The sequence below is a fragment of the Lissotriton vulgaris genome, chromosome 12, assembly GCF_964263255.1.
Source record: "Lissotriton vulgaris chromosome 12, aLisVul1.2, whole genome shotgun sequence".
Taxonomy (NCBI): domain Eukaryota; kingdom Metazoa; phylum Chordata; class Amphibia; order Caudata; family Salamandridae; genus Lissotriton; species Lissotriton vulgaris.
In genome coordinates this window covers 63,993,470-64,011,394 of record NC_141700.1, presented here as the reverse complement: position 1 = coordinate 64,011,394, position 17,925 = coordinate 63,993,470, and the positions used below count along the sequence as shown (strand labels likewise).

At 48.2% G+C, this 17,925-nt stretch overlaps 1 protein-coding gene across 6 annotated transcripts in view; it reads left to right on the top strand.

Annotated features, from left to right (window-relative positions):
* Positions 1 to 17,925, top strand: part of NFIC (nuclear factor I C) — a 407,618-nt gene that overhangs the window by 378,816 nt on the left and 10,877 nt on the right. For all 6 annotated transcript variants that reach the window (XM_086947141.1, XM_086947137.1, XM_086947138.1 and 3 more), the window contains one exon: positions 3,607 to 3,692. In XM_086947141.1, the coding sequence (XP_086803267.1) occupies positions 3,607 to 3,692 (86 nt within the window). The remainder of the gene's footprint in view (positions 1 to 3,606; positions 3,693 to 17,925) is intronic.

Sequence of the window (17,925 nt, the reverse complement as noted above, 5' to 3'; positions counted from 1 at the left end):
TTGATGAGGGCATGTTCGCGGGTATTTAATTGGGTGTTATCCTGGGGGAGTTCTGGCATGGGGCTTTATCCTGGGTAATGGCTAAAATGGGCAAATATGAGGAGACGTATATGGGGTTTAAGATGACATGGCTATATTTGGGGCGATAATTGACTGAGAAAAATTTGACACAGAGTGACATGTTGTGATTTCGGGCATGTCGAGATATCCGACACACAGAGATATCTGAGAAGGAATAATTCTGGTGCCGGAAGACATATTTAATATGTTGTGATATCACTAGTCATATCTGGCATGCAGTGATATCTGAGGTGGTGTCAGATATGGATCCATAAGTTGGAGATATCTGACAAGGGACAACATCAGTGGCGGTATCTAAAACGAGACAATATATACATGCCATGGGTAACATGCCGCAGGACGGTATCAGATATGATGTGATGTCTGGAGTAATATGTGGCACGGTGTGGTATTTTTCACAGCGTATTACCTGACGCAAGGTTATCTAGCAGGGCCAAGTCTGATACGGATTGTCATTTTACGTGCCTTGATATCTATGGACATATCCGACACAGGTGATATATTATGAATATCCGACAGGAAGATATCTGACGTTAGGGATATTTGGCATCTGGTGAGATTTAATACAGGAAGAATTTGACATGGAGCAATATTTAGTTGATATCAGAGATAAAGTGATATCCCTGCAATATTGAGGTGATATATTGCATTTGGGGCAATATCTGACATGAGTGAATATCGGACATAAAGCCAATAGCACTCAAAAAAACATACGTGTGACGAGGTGATATGACATGCAATGACATTTGACATGGCGTGACGTGTAGTGTTTATCTGGGTTCATCTATCACAAGATAGTTCTGTGTGTAAGGTAATTTCTCACAGAGGGTAACATGTACGACATATGACAATAGCTGAGAAAAGGCAAAATGTAAGAGCATGTCACGTATGACAAGGGGTAACGTCAGGTGAAACCTTATGGGAGACGGTCTGACACTGGGTGACATCTGGCACATGGTATAATCCTGATATTAAGCAATATCGAACTAGGGTGTCATCCAATACGGGGCGGAATCTCAGATGGAGCCTGGGACTAGATCATATCTTTGTAGATTTATGGGTCATTAATGGACAAAGGCAGAACGTCTGAGGGATTGAGACTAGGGACAATATCCGAGGAAATGTCTATTATAGGACATTATCTGGGCGTAAGCTAACACTATCTGGCACATGCATCAAAGCTTTTTGCGATCGCAAACGGTGCGATTCACAAAAAGCGGCTGTTGGCAATTGCAAAATTAGCTTTTGCGATGCATCACGGGTCAAGGCCCTCGTAATTTGAGAATTTGCAATTAATTGCGAGTTCTCAAATTGTGATACCATTTAAGGAATCACATTTTGTGATTCCTTAAATGCAATGCAAGAACCACTTTGAAGTAGTGATTTCGCTACTAGGGGTCGCAAATTACCATGAAGTTGAACTTCATGGTAATTTGCAAAAACTTTGCAAAATGCACTAAAGTGCATTTTTCAAAGTTGTAGGTTACACGCACACGTCCTTGGGACATGTGGGTGCGCAACATTTGTGCACAGATCAATTTCAGGGGTGCAACAGGGTTTCCTTTTGACACCCTTGCACCCTTGAAATTGCATGCGCAATTTCCCATTCATTCCTATGGGCCTTCCTGGCCCCATCGGAAAGAATGAGAAGCCATTCCTTATTTGAGAATCGCAATTTGCGACTTGCAAATAAGGAATGTGTAGGAATCTCTATTTTTATAGTGATACCTACATGCATAGGCTTTTGCGAGTCCTTAATTGCGATTCCTTAATAATCGCAATTAAGGACTCGCAAAATCCTGTGTTATATATTACATGACTAAAATATCTCATCCACCATATCAAACTAACCATTATAATGGCATCGTTAGTATAGTGTAGGTAGGCGTGCAGCTAAGAATTGTAATGATATACTTACCTTGTTGATGAAGTTGTAGGCGATACATGGTATACAATATTGTTGTAGGTCGATAACCATGATATAGCGTCATTCAACCCTCCCTGGGATGAAACTTGCCAATATTCAACAAACGTGGCATCTGACATAGGATGGAATGCCTGATGCAAGGGACATGTCAGATGGTGTGAGACCACATGAATGGTGAATGTGAGACAGGATGCATAGGTTGCATATGGGAGTAGAGGAGCAGTAAGCTCACAAACATACTCTCCCCACATGAACACTCAAGTTTGCACTCAGTTTAACACTCGTGCTCATACACACAAGCACTCCACTCACAGAGCGACACTCCAGACCCCTGCTGATCACACAGACACACCACTCATAATCTCACACACACACACCATGCAAATGTTTGCAAACAAACTCTCCACTCACATATGTTACCTTCGCTATATTTTAATGTACAAAACAGCCAAAAATATGTTGATAAGTATCGACTGAATGCCTCTTTGTAGGTAAAAAATAAATTATGAAAGGAACATCAGCATCACATAAGATTTTCAAATGTCATGCGTTGCGACAAAGCAGGGCGGATGTATTCACAGAGTCTGAGACATTATCGATATTGGGGTGCAGGCATCGTTTGTGCAAATAAGTACAGTCCTGTCCATCTTATATGCAAATACCAACACACGACAGAGACTGGCATCCGTTGAAAAGTGAAAAGTGTATACACATACCCATGGACAATTAATGTACATGCATCCTACACACAGTATGTTATCCAACAAAGTGCAGACACTTAGACACTTTTACTTTGCATAGAAAACCATTACACACATGCACATATGCAGTACATGTCTTTTCACCATGCACACGTGCACCCTACCTGCAAATGGATGTACACAGAACATACGTTCAAATGCTTCATGTATACTCAATCCATGCATCTGACACACATTACCTATCCTCCCAGGCCACGCATAAACACACAAAAACATAGTCAACCACATAAACATCTGCATCTTGTACACACATGCCACATATGTACTCTCTTGTCTCATATACATGCACGCTAAATATATACCCATGTGGTTATCACCATCTACATATACATAGATGTATTTACAAGTCACATAAATAACAGTACCACAAATTTTAGCTATCCACATGTATGCCACACTATACATGGACGCATACCACATATGCATGCACTACAGCAACATGGATGCCCCAAACCCCTTTCCATCCATACTCATTCTCTACCATGGACACCTTGTCAATCAGCTGTCATAATGTGTTGCAATACGTTGGGGGTTCTCATTTTTTTGGGGTGTTATATATGATTTTTTTTCATTGCTAGAGTAGTTAAACTTTAGTTTACAGGAGGACAGCTCTAGTGATTTTTTGTGGTTTTACCCCATGTTTGGGCTAGAAAATCCAATGATTCTCTACTCTGCACCAAGAAACTGTGTAATCTTAGGCAAAATCCCTGCGTTATAGTTAAATTAAATGGGCGTATGTATCTGTGTGTGTGATGTAGGATGTGCTATTTAATTCGTGAGCCAGCTAGTCAGTTGATATGTTCTTTATAACACTTGTTCTCCGTTCTTTCTGTGCAGCCTATTCTGCCCCCGGTACACCTCCTGCAAACCGTCCCTTCGTGGGCCTTGGACCAAGGGATCCCGGGAGCATCTATCAGCAACAGGTAGGTGGCGAGGTCAAAGGTTATGCTCCACAACACACAACTACAGCTGAAATGTGCATGGCCATGAGACGTGGGGTCAGATGTACTAAGGGGTTGTGTAGTCGCAAACCCTACGATTCGCAAAATTGTAGGATAAGCATCACAAAATCCACTTTTCAATAGTACTAAGGACTGTTTGCGATTCGAAAAAGTGTTTTTTTAATTTGAAAAGGAGGTCCTCGAACCAGCCCGAATCAAAAATGGGAAGGGACTTGTAAGTGACATTCCATCTTAATTGAGAGCCAGTATGAAATGTATCAATGTTTTGCAATTGGAATTACGGTCGCAGATCACTGATCAGTTACCGACCCCCAAGTTGAGGTAGTGAATGATTCACGTTTGGAAACCGTCCACTTTTTAAAAACGTTTTTTTTAAAAGAAGCACCAGTTCCATTAAGGAAATCAGGTTGCTTTAGGAGAAAAAATAGCTCTCTGATTTAGAAAGCAATCTCAGGGATGGAGGTGTTCCATCACTTTGATTTTTTGTATATATATATATATATATATATATATATATATATATATATATATATATATATATTTATATAGCGCAAACTTGACTCAAAGGGATTGGAGCGCTTAACAGGAGCACCAGTGTTACACATGGATATAGTATTTTTTGGGTAGGCACAGGGAGATTAAGTGATTTGTCCAGAATCGCAGAATGTTGAGCCGGCACTTGAGCCTGGTTCCCCAGTTCCAAAGTCAACAGCTCTGACCGTTACGCCCCATACTCACCCCAGTATCAGGGGGTTGCAATTTGCGATGTGCCTAGTGAAACTTAGTTAGGCAGGTTGTTCTGCAATGCAGTCCCACGTTCTACCACAAGACCAAATTTGTAATATTGACCTGCACTTAGATCGACACCACAATATTGACTATTAACATATCCTCAAGATAAATTGATTTGGAATTAAGAATAGTAAATCTTCCATATCTATGTCTACCTTGATGATATGTCGGTAGTTGGTACTGTGGAGCGTCGAAGTTTAATATATTGAGCTCAAAGGTGTCATGTGTCAAAAATATTGTAGCTAGACTATCGACTACTAAAATAGAGTGAATGTACGTATACAAGAGAATATATACTACGTTCCTCGCTATTGTACTCCTGCTCTGTTCTTTTGCATATGTCGCCCTAAGTGCGCCAGGTATGCCCAGATGTGGGTCCCTTGCTCACTGTGCCACTGGATTCAAGCTGGCCTGGCTGATGAAGGGTGACGCCCCGAAACTGGTCCCAGGATGCTTGTTTCCGGTCCAGGGAGGACCTGGCTTGGCAGTTCGGGCTGGACTGTTCCCATGAGGCACAGGGTCAAGACTGATTTGCATATGGCTGGGTTCAAACTGGGGTGGTGCGGTGAGCAAAAGAACAATTGATTAAACCCAGATCCTTGTGACTGGGGGTGAATGGTTGCATTGTCAGCATTCCGTCCATGTTCTGCAGCCATTAGATGCCTCTACATCTGAGTAAGAGTTGACGGATAGGATACCCGTCGCAAAAGGGACAGATATTCTGATCACTGTATTATAAGTGACATGGGATATAATTAGGGCTCCCGGTTATATGGTATTTATGTTTTTTAAGATTTCCATCTTTATTTACCCATTTTGTTTTGTTCTTGGGCCATCTTGGTGGTATTTATCCATATTTATTTTGTGTTTTGAGAATAAATGGATTCGTAAAATGGTGCATTTCCACATTTATTTAACTGATAAACACGCACATATGTTTCGATGCCTGTTACGTTTTTAGAAAAGTTAGCAGCCAAATATAAGAAAACACCACACCCACAGTTAAATATGATCATAATATACAAATATATGTTAACATTAAGGCAAATTCGTCCTATTTTTTTGACTCCCTGTGATGTCTATCTGCTCAGCCATTGGCCCAGAATTCATGAAGGACCGCCTGGAGAGTCACGCCCAGAAGCACGCTTCTCTGTATTTTTCCACTATTAAAAGAAAACACAGAAAGGAAACACATTGTTTTCTGCCTGTATTTAGCTGTAAAAATCAGTAAAAACGGAATACTGTGGGCCTTGGATATAATGCACTTGTAAGAGGGTGGGCGGGATAACCATCATGTTTGTGACGGAGGAGCCTGTCCACCAAACTGGAAATCCGGGCCGTCTTTTAAGTGCCGCGCTGTTATATGGATGCCGACCACAAATTTATACTACCCCGACCTGCCCACCCAGTTTGTAAAACCTCTTGCACCCTACAAGTGTTGTTCCCACTTTTTAACTCTTTCACTCTCAGTTTTCACAGTCGTGTAATGCTATATCACAATTCTAAAATAAAGAAGGGGGGAGGACACTGAACAAGCCTGAGGGGGAGCGAGATGTTGCTGACAGATGAGGGGGGGGGGGCTGTGGGTAGAAGTTAAAGTGTGCAGGTGAAGCGCAGAGAGAGACATGTGACAAGTGGGAGTGGGACAGGCTAGAGACGTTGCTTAATTTGTAAAAGTATAAGTGCAGGTATGCAAAGATTTGCTCCGATCTCGCCCGGGGCTGGCTCCCTGAATTTAGGGGTTCCAAATACCGAGGCTGCGTTCTCTTGTTTCCACCTCATGCCTCTTTCACCCCCCACCAGACACTCCCTGCCTCTTTATTTCACTCTTGCGGGCTCTGTTCCGGCCTTGCTTTCAGTCTTTGTCACAGTTGTTGTCCTTCTCTTCCAAGTTCTTTCCCCCTTTGTGTGTCTCTCTCTTCCTCTGGGTGAAAGTCTGAAGTGGAGAATAAGTGCTGGTCCCCTAGAATGAGTGCGGGGGGGGGGGGGGGGGGCACCTGCAATCCCCGGCTCAAATTAAGCACTGTCCAAGGGAGGAGAGTCGAGGTTTGATGGGCGCAGGATCACACGGTGAAGCAGAGGGCGACAGATGCATAGTTAGGGAGCGGGGTTCAGGACATGAATGCTGGAGTTGCAGGGGAGGTAGGAGGGGGGAAGCTATGGGGGACAAGCTACATTCAGATGGTTCTGCCAAGAAAGAGTGAGAGAGTTTCAACAGAGCAGTGCGGTGGCCGGAAGTGCAGGGAGAGCGGGCAGGGGCGGGGCCGGGGTGCCCGCCTTTGTTCTGGACACACAGGTATTCGAGGTCGCATCAGGTGAACGTCCCCGGGTGGCAGGAACAGGCTGTGTCCTCCGGCTGGGACGTGCTGGTCTGCGCACCCAGGGCCAAGCGAAATGCCAGCCTCGCCACCTGTTGCTCTGCGAGGCATTCAGCCCCTCTGCGGTGCCAGGCTGCGCTGCCGCACAATACACTGGCATTACCGCCGCCCCTATGCCAGGCATTTTGAAACAAATCAGAGGGGGTGTTTATGTGAGCTTCTTTTATGGACCCCAACAGAGGCGCAAGGCCACCCCGACTGGCTGCAAAGTTACATGTGACTTACTCACATTCGCCTCTACTGGGGCAGCCCCCACAGACCCCACAGACCCCCGTAAACAAAAGTCCTCAGCTCTAAGCACCAGCCTCCTCGGGCCCCCACCGCGCCGCTCCCAGCCCCGTTCCTTGAAAGGGCCCCTGTTCGGTGATTTTCACTTTTAGGTCTTAGCAGCCTGAGACCATCTGGAGTACCCACGGTGTGTCGTGCAGGAGTACCCACGGTGTGTCGTGCAGGAGTACCCACGGTGTGTCGTGCAGGAGTACCCTCGGCGTGTCGTGCAGGAGTACCCACGGTGTGTCATGCAGGAGTACCCACGGTGTGTCGTGCAGGAGTACCCACGGTGTGTCGTGCAGGAGTACCCTCGGCGTGTCGTGCAGGAGTACCCACGGTGTGTCGTGCAGGAGTACCCACGGTGTGTCGTGCAGGAGTACCCTCGGCGTGTTGTGCAGGAGTACCCACGGTGTGTTGTGCAGGAGCGGCCCCTGGTATGTTGTGCAGGAGCACCCACGGTGTGTTGTGCAGGAGCGGCCCCTGGTATGTTGTGCAGGAGCACCCACGGTGTGTCATGCAGGAGTACCCATGGTGTGTTCTGCAGGAGTACCCTCGGCGTGTTGTGCAGGAGTACCCACGGTGTGTTGTGCAGGAGCGGCCCCTGGTATGTTGTGCAGGAGCACCCACGGTGTGTCATGCAGGAGTACCCATGGTGTGTTCTGCAGGAGTACCCTCGGCGTGTTGTGCAGGAGTACCCACGGTGTGTTGTGCAGGAGCGGCCCCTGGTATGTTGTGCAGGAGTACCCACGGCGTGTCGTGCAGGAGTACCCACGGTGTGTCGTGCAGGAGTACCCATGGTGTGTTCTGCAGGAGTACCCTCGGCGTGTTGTGCAGGAGTACCCACGGTGTGTTGTGCAGGAGCACCCACGGTGTGTTGTGCAGGAGCGGCCCCTGGTATGTTGTGCAGGAGTACCCACGGTGTGTTGTGCAGGAGCGGCCCCTGGTATGTTGTGCAGGAGCACCCACGGTGTGTCATGCAGGAGTACCCATGGTGTGTTCTGCAGGAGTACCCACGGTGTGTCGTGCAGGAGTACCCATGGTGTGTTCTGCAGGAGTACCCACGGTGTGTCGTGCAGGAGTACCCATGGTGTGTTCTGCAGGAGTACCCTTGGCGTGTCGTGCAGGAGTACCCACGGTGTGTCGTGCAGGAGTACCCACGGTGTGTCGTGCAGGAGTACCCATGGTGTGTTCTGCAGGAGTACCCTTGGCGTGTTGTGCAGGAGTACCCACGGTGTGTTGTGCAGGAGTACCCACGGTGTGTTGTGCAGGAGCGGCCCCTGGTATGTTGTGCAGGAGCACCCACGGTGTGTCATGCAGGAGTACCCATGGTGTGTTCTGCAGGAGCACCCACGGTGTGTCATGCAGGAGTACCCTTGGCGTGTCGTGCAGGAGTACCCACGGTGTGTCGTGCAGGAGTACCCTCGGCGTGTCGTGCAGGAGTACCCACAGTGTGTCGTGCAGGAGTACCCACGGTGTGTCGTGCAGGAGTACCCATGGTGTGTTCTGCAGGAGTACCCTTGGCGTGTTGTGCAGGAGTACCCACGGTGTGTTGTGCAGGAGTACCCACGGTGTGTTGTGCAGGAGCGGCCCCTGGTATGTTGTGCAGGAGCACCCACGGTGTGTCATGCAGGAGTACCCATGGTGTGTTCTGCAGGAGTACCCACGGTGTGTCGTGCAGGAGTACCCATGGTGTGTTCTGCAGGAGTACCCTTGGCGTGTTGTGCAGGAGTACCCACGGCGTGTTGTGCAGGAGTACCCACGGTGTGTTGTGCAGGAGTACCCACGGTGTGTTGTGCAGGAGCGGCCCCTGGTATGTTGTGCAGGAGCACCCACGGTGTGTCATGCAGGAGTACCCATGGTGTGTTCTGCAGGAGTACCCACGGTGTGTCGTGCAGGAGTACCCATGGTGTGTTCTGCAGGAGTACCCTTGGCGTGTCGTGCAGGAGTACCCACGGTGTGTCGTGCAGGAGTACCCTCGGCGTGTCGTGCAGGAGTACCCACGGTGTGTCGTGCAGGAGTACCCACGGTGTGTCGTGCAGGAGTACCCATGGTGTGTTCTGCAGGAGTACCCTTGGCGTGTTGTGCAGGAGTACCCACGGTGTGTTGTGCAGGAGTACCCACGGTGTGTTGTGCAGGAGCGGCCCCTGGTATGTTGTGCAGGAGCACCCACGGTGTGTCATGCAGGAGTACCCATGGTGTGTTCTGCAGGAGTACCCACGGTGTGTCGTGCAGGAGTACCCATGGTGTGTTCTGCAGGAGTACCCTTGGCGTGTTGTGCAGGAGTACCCACGGTGTGTTGTGCAGGAGTACCCACGGTGTGTTGTGCAGGAGCGGCCCCTGGTATGTTGTGCAGGAGCACCCACGGTGTGTCGTGCAGGAGTACCCATGGTGTGTTCTGCAGGAGTACCCTCGGCGTGTTGTGCAGGAGTACCCACGGTGTGTTGTGCAGGAGTACCCACGGTGTGTTGTGCAGGAGCGGCCCCTGGTATGTTGTGCAGGAGCACCCACGGTGTGTCATGCAGGAGTACCCATGGTGTGTTCTGCAGGAGTACCCTCGGCGTGTTGTGCAGGAGTACCCACGGTGTGTTGTGCAGGAGTACCCACGGTGTGTTGTGCAGGAGCGGCCCCTGGTATGTTGTGCAGGAGCACCCACGGTGTGTCATGCAGGAGTACCCATGGTGTGTTCTGCAGGAGTACCCACGGTGTGTTGTGCAGGAGTACCCATGGTGTGTTCTGCAGGAGTACCCTTGGCGTGTTGTGCAGGAGTACCCATGGTGTGTTCTGCAGGAGTACCCTCGGCGTGTTGTGCAGGAGTACCCACGGTGTGTTGTGCAGGAGTACCCACGGTGTGTTGTGCAGGAGCGGCCCCTGGTATGTTGTGCAGGAGTACCCACGGTGTGTCATGCAGGAGTACCCATGGTGTGTTCTGCAGGAGTACCCACGGTGTGTCGTGCAGGAGTACCCATGGTGTGTTCTGCAGGAGTACCCTTGGCGTGTTGTGCAGGAGTACCCACGGTGTGTTGTGCAGGAGTACCCACGGTGTGTTGTGCAGGAGCGGCCCCTGGTATGTTGTGCAGGAGCACCCACGGTGTGTCGTGCAGGAGTACCCATGGTGTGTTCTGCAGGAGTACCCTCGGCGTGTTGTGCAGGAGTACCCACGGTGTGTTGTGCAGGATCACCCACGGTGTGTTGTGCAGGAGCGGCCCCTGGTGTGTCGTGCAGGAGTACCCACGGTGTGTCGTGCAGGAGTACCCATGGCGTGTCGTGCAGGAGTACCCACGTTGTGTTATGCAGGAGTACCCTTGGTGTGTTGTGCAGGAGCGGCCCCGGGTGTGTTGTGCAGGAGTACCCACGGTGTGTTGTGCAGCAATAGCCCCACAACAGTTGCTATGCAGGAGTTTCACATGACAAGTGTTAAGGATGACCCGTTCGCTGCTGTTAAGGAGTGCAGAAGTACCCAATGCACTCTGGGAGTTGTGGATTTGGTTCATTTCTATTTGACTCAGGACAACATAGGCTTGGAAATCTAGGGGCTAGCTCCTTGAAAAACCTTCCTTTGCAACTGCGAACGGAGCTGGAATGCAATACTTGGAACACTTTCGGTGCTCATGTCGAGCTCAGCTCGTCATGAGGCACAGTGGCGCTGTGCTCATAACCGCAGCGGAACGCCCATGCGGGGATAATTCCCCTGCTGTGCGGGGCATTCAATTGAGCGGGCGTGGTCATGACGAGCTCAGCTCGTCATGAGCACAGCGCCACCGTACAGCGTGACAAGCCGAGCTCGTCAACAAGTACTGCGGCGCCGAGCCCTGCCCCCCCCATCCCCTGATCACGGGGGAATTAGCCCCGCTGCGAAGGGGTTAACACCAAGTTTAAACCATGCTGGCCTGACTACACCTGGCAACACTTCTAAGCCAGGTGCTTAAGCACTTCAACATTATTTAATAATATTAAACTTTGCTAATATGCCTGTAACAGTAACTTCAAACAGCAAGGCCTAGGAGAGAAGGTTGTGGTGTAACAGCCAGAGCTGCTGACTTTGGAACGCGGGAACCGGCTCAACAGCCTGCGATTCATGGCAAAGTACAATTCTCTCGAGCCTACAAAAACGAATGTGTAAAGCGCTCCGATACGTTCAGGTCGAGTAAGTGCTATATAAAACTGCAAAAAGGGGGTCCTGAAGACAGGTAGGCGGTTGGTGACACTAAGCTGCCCTGCTACTAACCTAAGCAAGTTACATGCCAAAACCTGCCACAGGAATCACTGTAAAGTGAAAATACAAAAACCGAAAGCAGAATCCAGTGAATCTACATCTGGGCCATCGCTGTGGCTGTTTTAGTGGCGTTTTGTTATTTAAAGGGTTCAGGGCAAACAGTTTTAGCAGTACAGTTTACTGCAAAGCCCTTCTTCCAATAAGATATATATATACATACATACATACATACATACATACATATATATATATATATATATATATATATATATATATATATAATATCATGTGATCAAGGCTGCTCTTTGGTGGCCGAAACGCGTCAGGGCAGGCATTAGCCTGGTTCATTCTGGCTGTTATATGCACTATTAAAGCACTTTTTCGATAAAACCATTTCTCCGCATTGAGTGGTCCGTACCTGAAAGGTCTCATCAGCAAAGTGGCGTGCCAGGATTATATGTATATATATATGTATATATATATGTATCCAAGGTTTGCCTTGTGAGAAGCCACCCACGCAGGCTTCGCACACCACTCCGCAGGCGGTAGTAAGAGCAGCACAGGAAACGCTACTTCAAAGGCCATACGCGTTTCGGGCTGACACGCCCTTGATCACTGGCATAAAGAGGCAGGGAAACAAAGTATACTGAAGAACACCCCTTTATTATATATCAGTGAGTCCCGCCCCAATGGGCGTACCTGATGGTATGCTGGTAATTGTAGTCCTGAATATTACCATCGAAGGACTCTGTCACGTTCTTTAGCCAAGTGGCTACTTTGTCTGCCTCTTCAAAATAACACTCCCGGTAAGGTGAACAGCGTCCCCACTGCCGCCCAAACTGTCAATATCTCTACGGGCGAGGCAACCTGCGTCCTCTCGCGTGCTGGCATTCCCACGCGCTCAGGATCCACCAAAGTGCCGGGGCTTCTAGCGGCCAGGCCAGCCGCTAGGTATAGAAATCCAAGGTTTGCCTTGTGAGAAGCCAAGTGGGTGGCTTCTCACAAGGCAAACCTTGGATTTGTTGTTTGTCGTTTGCTTGTGAATAAAACAGTGTCAAGTTCCCCACGAGGGCGGGAGCTACAATTTAAGGCGGGTTCCACAAGCCGCAATCTGCACCCGTCCGAGAGTGCTTCCCAACAATTTTGGAGTTGGAGCGTGAATATATATATATATATATATATATATATTAAGGGGAATTGATACCTTAGGCACTCTGACACCCTAAACACCTATCTTCCTCTTTTAAATCCGCCCTACCGCTCCTCAGCCGACACTCGGCGGCGGTGGGCGCCATCTTGAGTGAGGCAGTCGGGGAGAGCGCTCTAGTCGCGCCCTACTCCCGCCCTCCTGGTGTATTTGAATCGAACTTGTGCAGAGCTCTGCGCCCTTCAGAAGCTCTCCCTAGCGAGGGAAACTGGGGCTGCGAGCGACTGTTGTCTACAAAAACGTGCAATCTGGAATTATAATTTTAATAGCTTCGTGATTACCGCATTTTGAGCGCTTTTAACTCGTTTTTAAAATTGTTTGGAATTTATTCTGGGGGCTCTAAAATTAAGGGGAATTGATACCTTAGGCACTCTGACACCCTAAACACCTATCTTCCTCTTTTAAATCCGCCCTACCGCTCCTCAGCCGACACTCGGCGGCGGTGGGCGCCATCTTGAGTGAGGCAGTCGGGGAGAGCGCTCTAGTCGCGCCCTACTCCCACCCTCCTTTCTCCCTACATAATGTACATTGCAACCAGACGGCGCAGCGGGCTGGCGCAGCGGGCGCGCCGGATACGCGCCTAAGCCAAGCCCGTCTGCGCCCGTCCGCGCCAAGACCGCGCCAGGCGCAGGACACGCTGCTTCCACTTCCCCTGTACTCAGGTACGACTCTTCTGAGCTGCTGTCTTTGCGCCCCTCCTTACCTAGTCCTTCCTGTTGTGTGCATTCCTTTTCCGACCACCTTGGTGGCCCTTACACCTGCCGACCGTGTGGTTGGTCATCCTCCAGCCCCGCCAGCTCCATTACCCCCCCTCCCCCTCGTCCTCGGCATAAGACTACCACCTTTAATGGTGGCCTTATCAATGCCAGATCCTTAGCGCGACATGGACAAGACATCCATGACCTTATCATAACAGCCAATCTTGATGCCTTGTTCATTACCGAATCTTGGTTGCAGGATGCTTCAAATCCCGATCTTGCCACCGCTCTCCCCCCTGATTACACCATCTTCAGGCGAGACAGACCTATTGGTCGGGGAGGCGGACTGGCCATCATTGTAAAAAAAGCACTCAAGTGCCACACATTTGATCTGGCTTCCTTCAAGGACTGTGAATCCCTGGGATTTGTAATCCAAACCAGTTTCTCCTCCGCCTTTTCTGGAGCACTCGTCTATCGCCCCCCCGGAAATGCCACTACTTTCCTGGACTCCCTTGATGAAACTCTGGCAGCTTTTCTTACCCATTACCCTACCTTCACCCTATTTGGAGACTTTAATCTTCATTTGGAATCCGATACTGACCCCCACACTCTCAATTTCCGCCACTCTCTTGAGATTTTTGGTCTTGCCCAATTAGTCTCCCTTCCTACCCATTGTGCCGGGCACACCTTGGACGGCATTTGTACAAATTTGACCTCCCTAGATGCTTCCACCCCGTGTCACAAATATGGACAGACCACTGTCTCATTCCCTTCTCCATCAATAACATAACCTCGCCCCCCCCTCCCATTAAACTCTCTCACACCCCCTTCCCTATTAATTGGAAAAAGGTAGCTGAGTACATCAAACTCAACCCACAACCGCCTGTACCCCCCCCTTCCATCACGGGTGACGCTTCACTAGATTCCACAAATTTCCACCTGTGGATTGAGAGAGTAATCTCTGCCAATGCAAAATCCGTCATCCAAAAACCTGTCCTAGGAAAAAAGAAACCCAATGCCCCCTGGTATACTCCGGCCCTTGCTGACTGCCACCTTAAGTGTAGGCTTTTGGAGAGAGAATGGAGAAAAACCTACGATCCAACGTCCAGATCCATATACATTCTCCAGAGAAAGCAATATCTCTCCAATATAAAAAAAAGCAAAAAAGGCATTCTTCACTCAAGCAATAGACTCTGCTAAACAGAAACAACAAACGATTTTCAATATCGTAAAATCTTTTACTCATCCCAAAGCACTGGCACTTGAAATCCCCCCCTTGCAAGCCCTCTGTGATCAAATTGCTGATTTCTTTGAGGAGAAAATTAATAATATCCACAAGGACTTCCCCCCTGCACCTATTCCTACCCAAGAGCCTGACACAACTATTCCCTCACTAAACCAATTCAAAGCAGTCTCCCTATTGCAAACGCATAAAGCCATACTAGCCTGCAAATCAGGTGCACCCACGGACTCCTGCCCCCCAGTCATCTTGCACCATCTTATTGAGGCCGTTAACCCTCTAATCAATGCGATTGTGAACGAATCCCTCGACTCCGGCATTGTTCCTTCTGAGTGGAAGAAGGCCACAGTCAAGCCCCTCATGAAAAAGCAAAATAAATCCCCTACTGATTTGTCTAATATGCGCCCAATCTCACTCCTCCCTGCGCTAGGCAAAATCACTGAGCAACTAGTTCATGAGGAATTAAAGAATTTTGTGGAAAATCATTGTATCCTGCACCCACAGCAATCTGGCTTCCGCTCTGGCCACTCTACAGAGACCGCTTTGATTGAGTTGTCAGACACCATCAAGTTCTTGCAGGATGAGGGCAGGCAGGCCGTCCTCATCCTGCTCGACTTAACCGCGGCCTTCGACACCATCTCACATGCTATTCTAATCAATAGGATGCGTGAGATTGGTGTCTCGGGCTCCGCGCTTGCTTGGATAACCTCATTCCTGTCCAATCGCTCTCAAACGGTCTCCTTGGGCCCCTTTCTTTCCGGTGAACGGTCCATCATCTCAGGGGTACCTCAGGGTTCCGTCCTGAGCCCCCTCTTTTTCAATGTATATATGGCCCCCCTGCTCACGTCACATGGGATTCTCGTGACATCCTACGCTGACGACACCCAGCTTGTCGTCACTATCGATAAAAGACTTCCGGATGCTGCCATCAGATTCCAAAACTGTCTGTCAGAAGTCTTTTCTTGGCTTAACCTGCATCATTTAAAATGCAACAGCGCCAAAACAGAAATAATTCCCCTAGGTAAAGGCACATTCTTTTCCCCCAAAGACTGGTGGCCTCATAACTCCGAAGCACCACCAAGTGCGGTCGCTTCAGCCCGCAACTTGGGCGTTCAATTTGACGCTTCCCTCAGCTTCGATGAACATGTGCGTATTACCGCAGGGCGCTGCTTCAGTCTGATCAGGCAATTAAAGAATTTTTTTAATTTTCTGCCTATCACAGCCAGGAAATCAGTCGCGGTGGCGCTTATCCTCTCCCGGCTGGATTATTGTAACGGCCTCCTAGCAGGCATCAAGAAGTCCTCTCTGAAAAAGCTGCAGAGTGTCCAACATGCAGCAGCCAGGCTTGTTTTGAAACTCCCCCGTAGGTCCTCAGCCTCTGCAGCCCTCAACACCCTCCATTGGCTGCCCCTCCATAAGAGAATCTTATTCAAGCTCCTAGTCACTGTATTTAAAGCTAACAGGGGCTTGGGTCCATCCTACCTGACCAAGCGCTTCCAGCGTTACACTCCAACTCGCTGTTTGAGGTCATCTGGCGCCAATTTCATTTCTGAACCCCGTATAAAACTAAAATCCAAGGGTGGAAAGACCTTCTCTTTTCTGGCGGCTAAGGCATGGAACCGTCTCCCCCCCAACCTTAGGCACGCTCCCTCAGAAAGCCTATTTAGGAAATCTCTCAAAACCTGGATTTATTCTCAGTCCGACTCCTCAGTTCTCGCAGCTATTTGATCCATGCCCCCCTAGACGACCTTCTGTGTGCTCAGCGCCAAGATGTATATATATATATATATATATATATATATATATATATATATATATATATATATATATATATATGAAAGCAGGGATTCCTCGGCAACTCGCTCTGCGCTCGCAGACACCGCCTCCACGCCAGCAAGAAAAGAGGACCGGACCAGCAAAAGTCAGCAAGATGGTATTTATTATAAACAGAACCAGCGACGCGTTTCGGGCGGAAAGCCCTTGATCACGCTACAACATGTTTCAAAACATTATGCTTTTTTATAGGTGTATGCAGTGAAACTGACACCGCCTCCTGGAGGCGTCCACCAAAATCACGTGATAAATGAATAAACATATATATATATGTGTGTGTGTGTGTGTGTGTGTGTGTGTACATATATATATGTGTGTATATATATATATATGTGTGTGTATATATAAGTGTGTGTATATATGTGTGTGTATATACACATGTGTGTGTAAATATGTGTGTATATATATATATGTATACACATGTGTGTATATATATATGTGTGTATATACATATATATATGTGTGTGTATATATATATATATATATATATATATATATATATGTATATATATACATATACATATATATATGTATATTCCAACCAAATATCCCTAAATATGAACAGACGTACTCGAACACTGAAGTTGCTGGTGCACGCAAAATGTATTCAGGCAGGAAACAACGCGTTTCACCTATCGGCAAGTACATGCAAGATATATATATATATATATATATATATATATATATATATATATATATATATATATATATATATATATATATATATATATATATATATATATATATATATATGTATATATATATATATGTATATATGTATATATATATATATGTATATATATATATATATATATATATACATATATATCTTGCATGTATATACTTGCCTATAAATATTTTCCTTGAAGAAATAATGGCTTGTTGGTACAGGCGTGGTCGATGTTCGGGAGGAATTAACATTTTTGCCGGACCATACTGAATTCTCGGTCATTTGGTAAAACAGCACATTGCAAGAATGTTCCTAGGTTTGAGAGTCGAGGTGTTGTGGACTCGCCTCGGTTCCCATGCCGACCTCCCAATTCGGTCAACAATGTGTGATCCTTGACAAATCCCTTCATCTCCCCGGGGCTCAGTGCGCCTACCTGTGAGAGCCGGGAGCGCTTAGAAAGCGTCTGGGCGCTCGGTTAATGCGCTGTACACAAGGGGGCGGCCCATTCACGGCCTCGGTTTTACGTTGGGTATTTTGTTTGGGGGGGCGTCGGGGAGCCTTTGTGTGATGTTGGGCATCAAGGGGTGTCGAGGGGGGTGAAGCGGTGGGCGCTCATGCCCAGACTACATTCCTTCTGCTGAATGCAAATTGTTATGCAAATCCGGCGTTAATTCCCCCATCAACACTCGGGCCTTGGGAAAGGCAGCGCGCTGCCCCCCCTGAGTAAACAAAGGTGGCAGTGTGTACCACGCAGATAGACAACACTTGTTGCTGGGGGGGCAGAAGGGGGCGGGCCCTGGCCCTTTATGGACCCGGTTCTCAGAATAATACTGAGGGGGGGTCACCGGCTTGGGGCACCCCCCTTTGTTTGTGTACACAATGCTCCTGTGTTT